The sequence below is a fragment of the Populus nigra genome, chromosome 6 (assembly GCF_951802175.1).
Source record: "Populus nigra chromosome 6, ddPopNigr1.1, whole genome shotgun sequence".
NCBI classification, from domain to species: Eukaryota; Viridiplantae; Streptophyta; class Magnoliopsida; order Malpighiales; family Salicaceae; genus Populus; species Populus nigra.
In genome coordinates this window covers 19367958-19380990 of record NC_084857.1, presented here as the reverse complement: position 1 = coordinate 19380990, position 13033 = coordinate 19367958, and the positions used below count along the sequence as shown (strand labels likewise).

Here is a 13033-nt window from a genome sequence, read left to right as displayed (position 1 = left end):
AATATATGACAAATTAAGGTTGAAAGGTAAAATTAAAAATAAATTAAAATTTTATAAAAGAGAAAAAAAATAAAAAAAATCAAAAGATTAATGACTAGAGTTTAAATATCAGTAACAAAGAGGGCTAACTTATAATTTTTTAGGGAGGAGAGAGAAAAGAAAAAAAAGACCTACCGGCCATAAACCGCTCCTCTGCAACCAACATATATCATACCAACATGAAGAGAGTGCAGCGAAACTTCTAACAACATGGCGAAACGGTATTTTTTGCCACTAAGAAGCGTTGTACATGCCGCTCAAAATGTGCAGGCACCTCCCATGCGCCAATAATTTTTTTTATCTAAATATAAATTAATCCTCGTTAAAAGATCAAAATGCCTTCAATGAACCTAGTAATAATAAAAAAAAAAAACAAAGCTAAAGGACCAAAAAGCCTTTGACGCATGGTTTGGTTCTTTCAATTGAAGAGGTAAACTTGTCATAAATACCTTTATGTTCTAGTTTTTTAAAAATTGAATTGGAGGTTAATTAAATAATTTTACTATTTTACCATGTTTAAAAATTTGAAAAAAACACATATACCCTGTGGACATTTTTTTTTTAATGGCAAAATAATAATTATACTATAAAGATGAATAGAAAATATATATACAACAACAATAAATTTACTTTCTATTTTAGCTTTTCTGTTATGTCGATAAATTCCAAGAGATTTATAAGTGGTTAAAGACTTTTTATTTAAATTTTGAGATTAATATTTAGAAAAACTTATTAATTTTTTTAAAATATATTAAATTTATGTGAAAGTGTATTTCTTAAAAAAAAATGTTTAAAAAGAAATTAATTTTAATTAATATAAATTAATTCAGAACATTCTTATTGTCCAATCAGGAAAAAAATATATAACTGCTGTTGCTAGTCTCTAGTCGGAGAAAAGTGAATTTCTCCTCCAATATTGAAAACTAGGCCGAGGAAAAATATATCTTATGGAATATTGAGGTCGTAACCAAGAAGTGGGATGATTAAGTTTGGTTTTTTTTTTTAATTTTTTTTCAAAACTTGAGATAAATTAAATAAAACGGTAATGATTAACATCACCAACATAAGTGTGTGCATCCTGACTTGGAATTATAAAGAAAAATCATGAAAAATGGTTTGGTGAGCCACAAGTTAGAGTACAAACTAGATAGCTTATACATGTTTTGTTGTGGGCTGGTCTAATTTTTTTCAGGCGTAAAAAAATAATGATAATGTATTGTAAATATATTTTAAAAAGGCACACAGAATAATGGCTTCGCATCGTAAAAAGAGAAAATAAAAAAACAAAATTGGCGATGAAATATAAAATAAGGAAAAAAAATCAATAAATAAAAAAAAATAAAAAAATAAAAAAATCAACAAGCCAGGGGGTGAAATTGAAAAAAACCAAGATTATGGATCCAATAATAAAATAAAAAACAAATTAAAATTTGATAAATATACCAAAAATAAAAATTTAAAACCAAAACATCGAGGGCCAAAACTTAAAATACAATCAATTATTGAAATGGGCCAAATTAAAAATTTCTGAGCCCCCAAATTTACAAAAGAATTAAAAACAAAAACAAAAACAAGTGAGTGAAGATCATATTTGCAAAAAGAAAAAAATTAAAAAAATCAAAATCAAAATACATCATTCGATACTCAAAATGCTCGATCCGACGGGTTGAATCATCACCCAGGTCGCCTTGGGTCTTAAAAATAACTGGAACATAGGATGAAAAACATGTAAAGCTTATATTTAATTAAAAAAAATCCTCATAAAAAAACTAAATTGAACAAAACTTTTTTAGAAAATTCTAGATAACACATATTTTTTTCAAAATGAATGAAAAATCTCATAGGAATTGAAAAAAAAAAGATAAGAAAACTTATGAGGATGAAACCAAAAAAGAAGAGGGGAAAACCATGCAAATCTTGGTGAATCTTCTAAGCCCAAGTTATTTTTTTAAAGTCATAAATTGTTAACTTTTAAATTTAGGCTCAACTAAGAAATTCAATATAAAACAAATTCAATGTTGAAGGGTGAGAAAATTAATTTAATTAAAAAATAAATTCTTGTTAAAAGAGCAAGATCTAACATAGAGCACTAAAAAACTCGAGACAATACCAAACTAATTTAATATTAGAGGATGAAATAAATTAATTTAATCTAATAAAAAAATCATTTTAAAAGAGGTGGATCCAGCAAAGACAAAAAAAAAAACTTGAGACAACCCGTATTAGTTTTAAAAATTTAGAAAAGTCCCCTCGAAAATGAAAAAAAAATATTGGATAATCAAACAAAAAAGACTCGAGTTAACCTATCTTAACTTTAATAACCCATAACCCGAGATATGAGGTAAAGATAACCTTAAAAAAAATCAAAACAAATCACGAAACTCGAGGTTCAATAAGTCAATGTCAAATGAAAAAAAATCAATTTTTAAAAATGATTTAAAAAAAGACCAAACTTAAACCGATCTAATCATCGAAACTGGTGGATCGGGTCATGATTGTAGAAGAAAAAAAAATGAAGCAAAATTCTCAATCATAATTTTTTTTAAAAAAACAATGAGGACTAAATCATGCCCAAAAAAATAATTGAAAGAAAATAATTAGGAATTAAATTGAAAAAAAATAAATGAAGAAAAGGATAAAAAATGAGAAATAAAAAAATAAGGACCAAAATTGGAAACAAAACAAAATTAATGTTAAATTAATTGAGATCAAATAGAGAAAGGAGGCTAGAATTCTGAATAATCTGTATATTATGAATGCTTAGTCTTAACCTAAATACAAATAGAGTATATATAGGTCAAACTGAAAGTACTATTCTACCCTTAATAAATAAGACCACATAAATATTATTTAACATCTCCCCTCAAACTCACGATGCGGCAGCTACAAGCATCGAGAGTTTGCCAACCAGAAAACGAAAACGAGAGATGGAATGCGCCTTAGTAAAGAAATCTGCAATCTGCAAGGAAGAAGGAACAAAAGGCAAAGCAATGGTGCCATGTTTGAGATGATGACGAGTAAGATGACAATCGATCTCAATGTGCTTAGTGCGCTCATGAAAAACCGAGTTATGAGCAATCTGAATAGAACTCTGGTTGTCACAATACATAGGAGTAGGATGAGAAAAGGAAATTCCCATATCAGCAAGTAACCAACGTAACCAAACAATCTCTTTGGTAGTAGATGCCATGGCACGATATTCTGCTTCGGTGGATGATTGAGAAACAATAGATTGTTTCTTGCTCTTCCAAGAAATAAGAGAATCACCTAAAAAGATACAGAACCCGGTAACAGACTTGCGATCTGTGGGATCACTACCATGATCAGCATCAGAGTATGCACGCAACTCCAAGGAAGAGGTGGATGAAAGTAAAAGACTCTGAAAAACTGTACCCCGAAGATATCGCAAAATACGAAGAACAGCTGCCCAGTGAACAGTAGTAGGAGAAGCAACAAACTGACTAACAACATGAACAACATATGCAATATCTGGACGAGTAATGGTGAGATATACCAAACTCCCAACAATAGTGCGGTATAAAGTAGGATCTGTCAAAGGTAAACCATCAGAAGAAGAGTACCTTGCGTTAACCTCAATAGGAGTATCTACAGTTTTGTTATCAGTAAGTCTAGCCCGCTCAAGAATATCTGCAACATATTTCGACTGAGAAAGAAGGTAACCTCTAGGTGAGTATGCTACCTCAATACCCAGGAAATATCGAAGATAACCCAAATCCTTCATTTCAAATCGTCTAGCCAACTCTGTCTTCAAAACTGAAATACCATCAATATCATCACCAGTAATAATCATGTCATCAACATATAAAGACAGAATGATACGACCTGCATCAGTGCACTTAATAAAAAGAGCAGAATCATGACTGCTAGAAACAAAGCCAAGAGACGAGATCACAATAGAGAATTTCTCAAACCAAGCACGAGGTGCTTGTTTGAGACCATATAATGCTTTCTTAAGCTTACAAACATATCCAGAGTCATGTGAAATACCAGGAGGGGGTGCCATATAAACTTCTTCTTGAAGATCTCCATTCAAGAATGCATTTTTAACATCAAGCTGAGAAATATGCCACTGACGAACCGAAGCTACGACAATAAGAGTGCGGATAGTAGTCATTTTTGCAACCGGGGCAAATGTCTCCTCATAGTCCATACCATACTGTTGAGAGTATCCTTTTGCAACCAGCCTAGCTTTGTATCGCTCAATAGACCCATCAGAATTAGTCTTGTTCTTATACACCCAACGACAACCAACAACACTCTTACCAGGAGGTAGAGGAACCAGATCCCAAGTATCTGTCTTATGCAAAGCAGAAAGTTCCTCATCCATAGCTTGCTGCCAAAGCGGATCAAGAATTGCCTCTTTATAGGAAGAGGGCTCAAAGAGACAATGAATAGAAGCTAAAAAGGAAGTAAATGATGAAGAATAACAAGAATAACAAGAATAAGCAAAATCTGGTAGTTTTGTGGACTTACGAATGCGGATAGACTGACGTGGAGGTGGATCAACAATCTCAGATGAAGCTTGAGGGGCTGTAGATGAGAATGGAGCTTCAGATGTGCTAGAGAGTAAAGTACCAGTACCTGCAGAGTTATGAGTACAAATTGATCGAACATAGGGAGAGGTATCATTACCAGAATCCTCAGAAAAAGGATCTATATGAATAAGATCAGATTTTGTCAGGCTATGAGTAGTGGATGGAATAGAAAAGAAAGGTATATGCTCAAGGAAGACAACATGACGAGACACATAAAGTTTCTGAGTTATTGGATCAAAACAACGATACCCCTTTTTACCTTCACCATAACCTAGAAAGACACAAATAGCAGATCGAGAGGATAACTTACTGCGTTCTACATGAGGACGAAGAACGAAACAAGTACAACCAAAAACTCTAAATGAGGAATAATCAGGGACATGCCCATATAACTTTTCAAAAGGAGATAGACCCAAACTATGAGAAGATGGAATTGTATTAATCAAACTTACAGCAGTAAGAACAGCTTCTCCCCAAAACTCACTAGGAACAAAGGCAGACAACAAGAGAGAACGAGCAGTTTCAACAATGTGCCTATGTTTTCTTTCAGCTACACCATTTTGTTCAGGAGTATCTGTACATGAAGTTTGGTGGATGGTTCCATCTAAGGCAAGCATTTGACAAAATTTATTAGAGGTGTATTCCCCACCCAAATCACATCTAAAGCATTTGATCACAGCAGAATGTTGAGTTTTGATAAGAGCTCGAAAAGCTGCATATATCTCAAAGAATTCAGAACGATGTTTCATTAAATAAACCCAACAATAACGAGTATGATCATCAATAAAAGAGACATAATATCGAGACCCTCCTTTTGTGGAAACAGGAGAAGGTCCCCATACATCAGAATGAATCAAATCAAATGGTGAAGATGAAACAGAAATACTTCGATTAAAAGGTAAAGCAGAAAATTTTGCCAATTTACATCCACTACAATCAGAAATGTCACAAGTTTTCAAATTTCCTAAAGCTCCTGTGGATGCCAAAAATCTCAAGCGAGAAGATGAAACATGACCTAGACGGGAATGCCATAAATAAAAACTAGAAGATGAAAGACTCAAACGAAAAGAAGACAAATCAGCAGTAGCAGCAGCAGCAACTGGCACTTTTAACTCATCCAAAATATATAGTCCATTCTCCCTACGGCCTGTCCCAATCAGCTTCTGAGACTGCAGATCCTGTACACAACAAAAAGAACCAGAAAACATGACTAAATAATCACCAGAATCATATATTTGACCAACAGACGCAAGATTCAATTTGAGTTTTGGAATAAGATAAACATTAGGGAGAGACAAGTGAGGTGTGACAACAGAACCAACACCTGCTAAGGGCATGGGAGTGCCATCAGCAGTCATAACAGGAATGGAGGACAAAGGGGACACTGAGGTAAAAGATGAGGAATCTGGAGACATATGATGGGAAGCACCAGAATCCAAGACCCATTCAGAGTGTGACATACCTGAGGAATTATGAGGCAACTAACCTATGGAAGAAGCGGACATTGCTTGTGGCTGCAAGGAGAGAAACTTCTGAAATTGCTCAGCCAAAGTATTAGGATCGGTAATAGAGCCTGGGGAAGCTAATGCTGCAGTATTGTGGTGTGGTGGTTTATAACCCTGAGGTGGTCGATGAGCATTAGATTGTGACTGACTGCTAGACTTCCAAGTTTGATTCTGCTGTCTCAACTTAGGACACTGAGCCTTCCAATGACCTTTCTGCTTACAGAAACTGCACTCATCAAAGCCAACCCTTGTGTAAGGCTTGTTCTGATGATTAGAGAATGGCTTAGAAGGTACTGCTAGTACAGAAGGATTTGAAGCAGAAAGAATTCCCTTTTCAGAATAAGACTGAAGACGTATTTCTTCAGCCAATAACTCACTGACAACAGAGTCAACAGAAGGCAGTGGAGTACGATGCAGAATTGAACCTCTAAGTCCTTCGAAGTCACTGCGAAGTGCTGTTAAAAACTGTACCAATCGTTGCTGCTCTCTACGCTCAATATAGGCACCACATGCCTTTAATTCTGCTGATTCTGTAAGAGCCAATTGATCCCAAAGATCTGTCATAGCAGAATAAAACTCTTGAATACTCATTTTCTTCTGATGAAGAGCTCGTATGTCATTCTCTAATTGGTACTGTTTTGCAAAATTTGATTGCGTGAATAACCTTTGCAGATGATCCCAAACCTCTTTTGTTGTCTCATACTTCGCCAACTGCGTACCTATCGAATGCTCAACAGAATTGTTGATCCAAGTAATGATCTTTGCATTATTTGCTTCCCATGTATCTATCAAAACAACATCCCCCTCCTCAATATTCTTAGGTATTATATAAATTCCACTAACATACCCCCACATCTTCTTACCCTTAAGAAAATTTCGCATTACATAGCTCCAATACGAATAGTTCTTCCCATCCAACCTCACACTCACAGACTGAAGCGAATCATCTCTTTCAGTAGCCATAATTAACAATCACAGAGAACCAGAATGCAAAAATAGCGGAAAACAAAATACCAAATTGCAGAAACTAAACAAATATCTTCTCAAAATTAAATGATTACTCCAAAACACAAAACCAATTTGCAGAAACTGAACGCAAATACCAAATTGCAAAAGCTGAAGGGTAGATGAAATACCAAAATAATTGCAGAAACTGACGAAATACCAAATTTTGCAGAAACGGAAGACAAAATATCATTCAAAATACCAAGTTGGATCCGCGAACTTGTGCTTGGGATTAAGCCTCGTTTCATAAAACCAACTCTGATACCATGTTAAATTAATTGAGATCAAATAGAGAAAGGAGGCTAGAATTCTGAATAATCTGTATATTATGAATGCTTAGTCTTAACCTAAATACAAATAAAGTATATATAGGTCAAACTGAAAGTACTATTCTACCCTTAATAAATAAGACCACATAAATATTATTTAACAATTAAATTAAATTTTAAATGATGAAATAAAAAAAATCAATGCAAAGGATAAAAAATAGCAATAAAAAAAATTAAGATTAAATTGAATAAAAAAATTCTATGAAATAAAACGCAAAGAGAAGTAATTGAAATAAAAAAAATTCAAGAAGCATAAAAATAAAAGAAAAAAAAACTAACTTTAAAATAAATACAAACCAGAAAACACGTTTGAATTTTTCAAAAGCGTGGCATGAAATTCATTGCAAATAAGCGAGAAAAGAAGCGAGGAGGAAAAATTTAATCGTCGTCAAACCGCCGCTAACTAAGCCAAAATCTGCCATACCAGCTGCTGCGCCGCCACTTAACATGTTGAATGAAATGGTGGATGATGGATTTTGGCCGTCAACACATCCCATGGGCCGTCGATGTAGCAAGGGATGATGACGTGCTTACACGCACATAACACACGTGTCAGCCTTTTATATGAACTTATTAATATTGTAATAATTAAAATTACAAAAAAGCAGAAGCATCCTAATATTATATATGAAAAGAACGTGTAGCAAAGGGGGGGAAAAAGCCTCCTTTGTCGCGGGTGGGTTAACTTTTTTTGGAATCTTTGGGGGGTGGTGGTTAGCTTTTTTTGGAATCTTTAACTCGTGCGGCTGCTGCCATTTGACAACTACAACAAAGCAAGGGACCCCCCCGTGGAAAAACTTTTGTGGTGTTCTTTCCGCTTCACCATGAGAGTTTGATTCCTTGTTTCCGTTGTTCGACTGAAAAAAATACCATTTGTTCTTGAGAAAATTGTTAAACAATTGTCCCCGTCTTGTTTCCTTGATCACTCCACACACACTCGCAAAATCGAGATTAGTTTGTTTATTAAATGTTTTTAAAGACACATTTCTCATATTAAATCTCAGACGCTCAAAAAATTATAACAAGTACGATAATAGTGTAGTTTAAGAAAGGTTTGGTGTCGTTTAGAATAAAAAATCAAGTATGTTTCTTAAAATTCTTAAACCATGGAATTTGTGTAGTCATTTAGAATAACTTTGTGCGGGCGTGTGCGGTATCTTTCAATGGTGGAAAATAAGTTTTCGTCGTCTCATTTGATTCTTCTTCGTATCTTTTTTTTCATTGGTGATGTATGGTACCTATAAGTAGTTAGTTTGTCGCTGGCAATCTTTTTTTTCTCTCTTTTTTTTTTTCTCTTTTTTATTTTAGAAAATCAAATCTAGTATCAGTATTGCTAAAGAGGATGAGATTGCATGATTTTTTATTTTCTTTCTTTGACTTTTCTTTTTTCATTTTCTTGGAACCAAATAGAAAGTTCTAGCCTTTTCTGTCATTGACTCGGTTTCTTTAGGATATGAACCAGGGAGCACCTCAAAATCATGAAGAGAGTACTTCAATATAAAGCACTCACAAGCTCAAAATGTTATTGAAAGATGTTTAGGCTTTCTCATAAAGCCATGGGTATCTTAAACGGCCCATCATTTGCTCCATAATACATGCTTGCAAACCCAGAGGAATTCACTCCAATGTCACTTGAGCATATGCCCGTCAGAGAAGACTGTTTCAGTTGTGGAGCTGAGTACTGAATGAAGAGAATGGAGAGATAACTTAGCAAAACAAATGCTTGATAAATGAGGAGCTCGACAAAGATGATTTGATTACAGAGAACCATTTCTGTTCTGTTCTGTTCTGTTAGTTTATAAAGCCATAATTAACTATAAATATTTTTCTATCCTGTTTTGTCATCCATCTGTGGATCATTTGGTAGCCCATTCGAAGCTTGATATCTTCTATGGTCAAGCCATCCATGTCAGTGCTAGTTTTGGAGCTCACAATCCAACGTCGCAAAACTCAAGCATTGAAAATTGCATCCTTTCAACAGTGTTTGCGCATGGATATCACAGTCAACAAGCCTGGAATCACCAACAAGATGGCAAGAGTTCCTTGACTCGTAAACGGAAACAAATCCTGCTTGATCTTAACATGTAATCTGGACAAGAATTATCCAGTTTGATGCCTTCTGGGAATAATAAGCAGCTGCTGTATCTTTAAGCATCGCTGCATCGAAGCCCTTTTCACAGTAATCCACCTGCCCCATTCCAATTTCGACAAATATATCCAAGTTATTGATTCAATAAAGCTCCGCCGATCTACCCTCCTTCACGCTTTTGATCACTCTGATTTAGGACAATCGTGTTGACTGATTTGTCCATGAGTTGAGAAAAAGGGAACCAAACATTTAGGAGAAACAATACGACCCAGAAATTACAGCATCCCTCACTTTCCCATTTAGCTCCTGGAATCAAAGACGTTTTACATCCAGAAATAAGGAAAGGGGCTTTGGTTAAAAAATTGCATTTCTCTTCCAGAATTTAAATATTTAAATAAATTTATTGTAATCAATGTATAATTAAATAAAAATTAAAATCACCCCACAACACTTCATCACAGCGAGCACAAAAGCTAATTATATATATAATTATAATTATTAACAATTAACATTGTAATTAACAGACAAAACTAAAGCAACATTTACTTTTACTATTACAAAATCATCATTCCCACACTCACAATTTATTATTATTATTCACTGTGTATTTTATATTTTTTTTTATATTTTGGTCCTTGTTGTTTGCAAAGTTTACAATTGATTCTTAGAATCAAAATTTAATTGAGGACTTAATTAAATAAATTAAAAAATTAAAGGCTAAAATTAAAAAAAATAATGATCTAATTTAGATCAAAAACCCCAAAACAACACCATTTCATTTAAATGAAACGGTGCATTTTGTTGTTGTTCTAACCAGAACGACATGTTTCGAATCAAAATGACGTCGTTTGGTCTATAAAAATAAAAAAATAATAATACCAGACAACGTGTCATTTGATATTGTTTATTATCTTTAACCGATAGCAACAAAAATGACAACTCTAATGCTGCCTTTGAAGCCTTCATTTTCTCTCATACCTTCACCATACAAGAAAAAAAAAAGATGCCACTCTTTTGACCTGGTATTGCACCTGAACCTAAGAAAAAAAGTTCTCTTGGAATCCCTGAACTTACTGCAAAGTTGACCTAAAGAAACCGACCCAATTAGCCTTTACAACCAGTTATGATAACTTTTAGCCAACGGTTGAGATCTTTTATGTTTGAATCAATGACTAATATTCATGCCAAATAAACACCACATATCCCTCTTTCATCCTCTATAAATAGAGGTGATTTTCATGGAGTAGAAGAGGAGAAAATCAAGTGGGTAAGGAAGCAAAAAAATCAGCATTTACACACCATTTTTTTTCAACTGTCCAATTAGCAACCTTTGTCCCTCTCCAACAACCCTGAAGGTGCCACCATCGGACAATCAATAACAACCTCTCGCCCAAGTAAGCTTCTTCTTTCCTATGGTTCTTTACATGATGTTTTTTCATAGATTTAAGTGAGAGTGCAACTCTTTTTTTTGGCAAATTTTTTTGCTAAGAAAATTCTATCACGAGGTTAGGCCAGTGATAGAAAAAAGAGTTGAACCCTCAAGCTCACCCATATTTAATTAAAAGAGAAAAGCTTGTTGGGCCAATTATCAGCCCATAAAAATCCTGGTTAGGCTGGGCCTCAGCTCAACCCATGAGCATGCCCTTGGGCCCAAAAGACCCATTCCATGTAGTTGGGCCAAGACTAACCCAAAAGCGAAGGGCATGTTTGGCTCACATCAATTTTGTTAAGGAAGTAAGGTCTTGTTTGGGTATTTAAGGCGTGTTTATCAAACACAATCTTAAAGCATTTTTAATGCCTTTGATTTTAGGTTAAGAGCATGTTTGACAAACATGCCCTAAGCTTGTTCCTTTAGTTTTAATTTGTTTTTATTTTGGGGTCTAGCCAAATAGGCCCTTAAAAATTTCAAAAAATTTTGAAAAAATTCAGGGATCATTTTGAAATTATTTGTGGGTACCTCACATGTTGTTCCAATAGTTTTTGTCTACTTTTAGACTGTAAATTTACATTATAAGATATGTCAGTATTAAAAATACCTGATTTTTCTTTGAAATTTCAAAAAAAAATTCAATAATTCAAAAACATTTCCTTTATTTTAGAAAACACAAAATATACTTTTTTCCTTCAAGAATTTCATTTAATAACGAATTGTGGACTCACATTGTAAGATACAAACATGATATTAAAAATTCATATTTTTCTTTGAAATTTCAAAAAATCCAAAAACATTTTAAAAATTTTCTCATTTCAAAAACACAAAAAATATGTTTTTTTTTTCATCCATATGACTAAATTCTAAAGGTTTTTCATGCATATTTTATAATAAACAACATCGTACTTTTATCACGTTTTAAAAATACAAAATGAATATCATAACCTGTTTATCAAATTCGTGAAACTTCCAACTATGAGCTGACATTTACTTGGTAATGGTGGTCACACTGCACCCTAATCGTTCTTTGTACACCTCTATATTACCTTCATGAAAGGTGGCACTAGGCAAATTATAGATCCTTTTGAGACCAGGAAGTAAGTCTACCCCTCATATAATGGCTTAGAACTTGCCCTTAGGATATGAACTCCTTAATAATGTATTTTGCATCAAAGCAGACCTAATTAAAATCTTGAACTCTACAGGATTTTTGAGTTAAAACCATGACTTCAATGGTTTTTTTCGAGTATGAGTAAAAATCTAAGATGATAAAATTAATTAAAAGGGATTGCCCAAATACCAAGGTTGGGGAATTACCATGACCAAAGTGCATTGCTCTGTGGATAATATAGATATGCTTATGTCAATATAAGGTTATATGAATGAGATCCTTTATGAGAGAAGGTATGAGAGAATTGCCTATCTGGTAAGGCTCCCAACATAGATTTTTATAGTTAAGGCCTTGATGTATTTTTAAGATCCAGGTTACAGATGTTTCTCATTTGGGGATGTTGACATGACCCCTATCATTAAGAAGTATGCTTAAATTTTAAACTTTCCAAACGACCCTCATAAGGTGTACTTTAGACAAAGGATTAGAGACATGACTGCTGGGGTTACCAAATTACTGCACCTAGACTGATTCAATCAATACAGGACAACCAATGACGGGTTCAAGTGGAAACTTAATGAGACTAAGCTACAAACAGATAAAGATAAGGGAAAGCTGGGAGAAGAGAGATACCAAGTAGTTGCTTTTGCTATCTTTGGGTTAGTCTCGTTTCTTTCGGAAGTTGCTGGGATCATTACTGTGAAACCGCCAATGTCTTTGTTGAATATGAATGAATAAGGAGTAACCCTTCTTCAGTTGTCGTAGCTGAAACTTTCTTATCATTAAATCATTGTAAGATGCATGGAAAAAGAGCAATGCGGTGTCTCTATTATTCACATGAATAATTAGTCACTTGAAAACCCTAAATGAAGTTTTTAATAATTTCTTATAGTTTAATATAAGGCCTTTAAAGTTGATTTTAAGTGAAGATTGGAACAACCTAGATGAGGAGGCATGGGTAAAAAAA

General features: G+C 33.9%; 1 protein-coding gene across 1 annotated transcript; it reads right to left on the bottom strand.

The window, feature by feature from the left end:
• Window positions 1-5314: 5314 nt before the first annotated feature.
• LOC133697075 (uncharacterized) lies at window positions 5315-6684 on the bottom strand. Its single transcript, XM_062119417.1, has 2 exons — window positions 6082-6684; window positions 5315-5773 (listed from the first exon to the last, which is right to left on the bottom strand). Exons 1-2 carry the CDS (start codon window positions 6662-6664, stop codon window positions 5736-5738), a joined length of 621 nt encoding a protein of 206 aa, XP_061975401.1. The 5' UTR covers window positions 6665-6684; the 3' UTR covers window positions 5315-5735.
• Between the last annotated feature and the right edge of the window lie 6349 nt (window positions 6685-13033).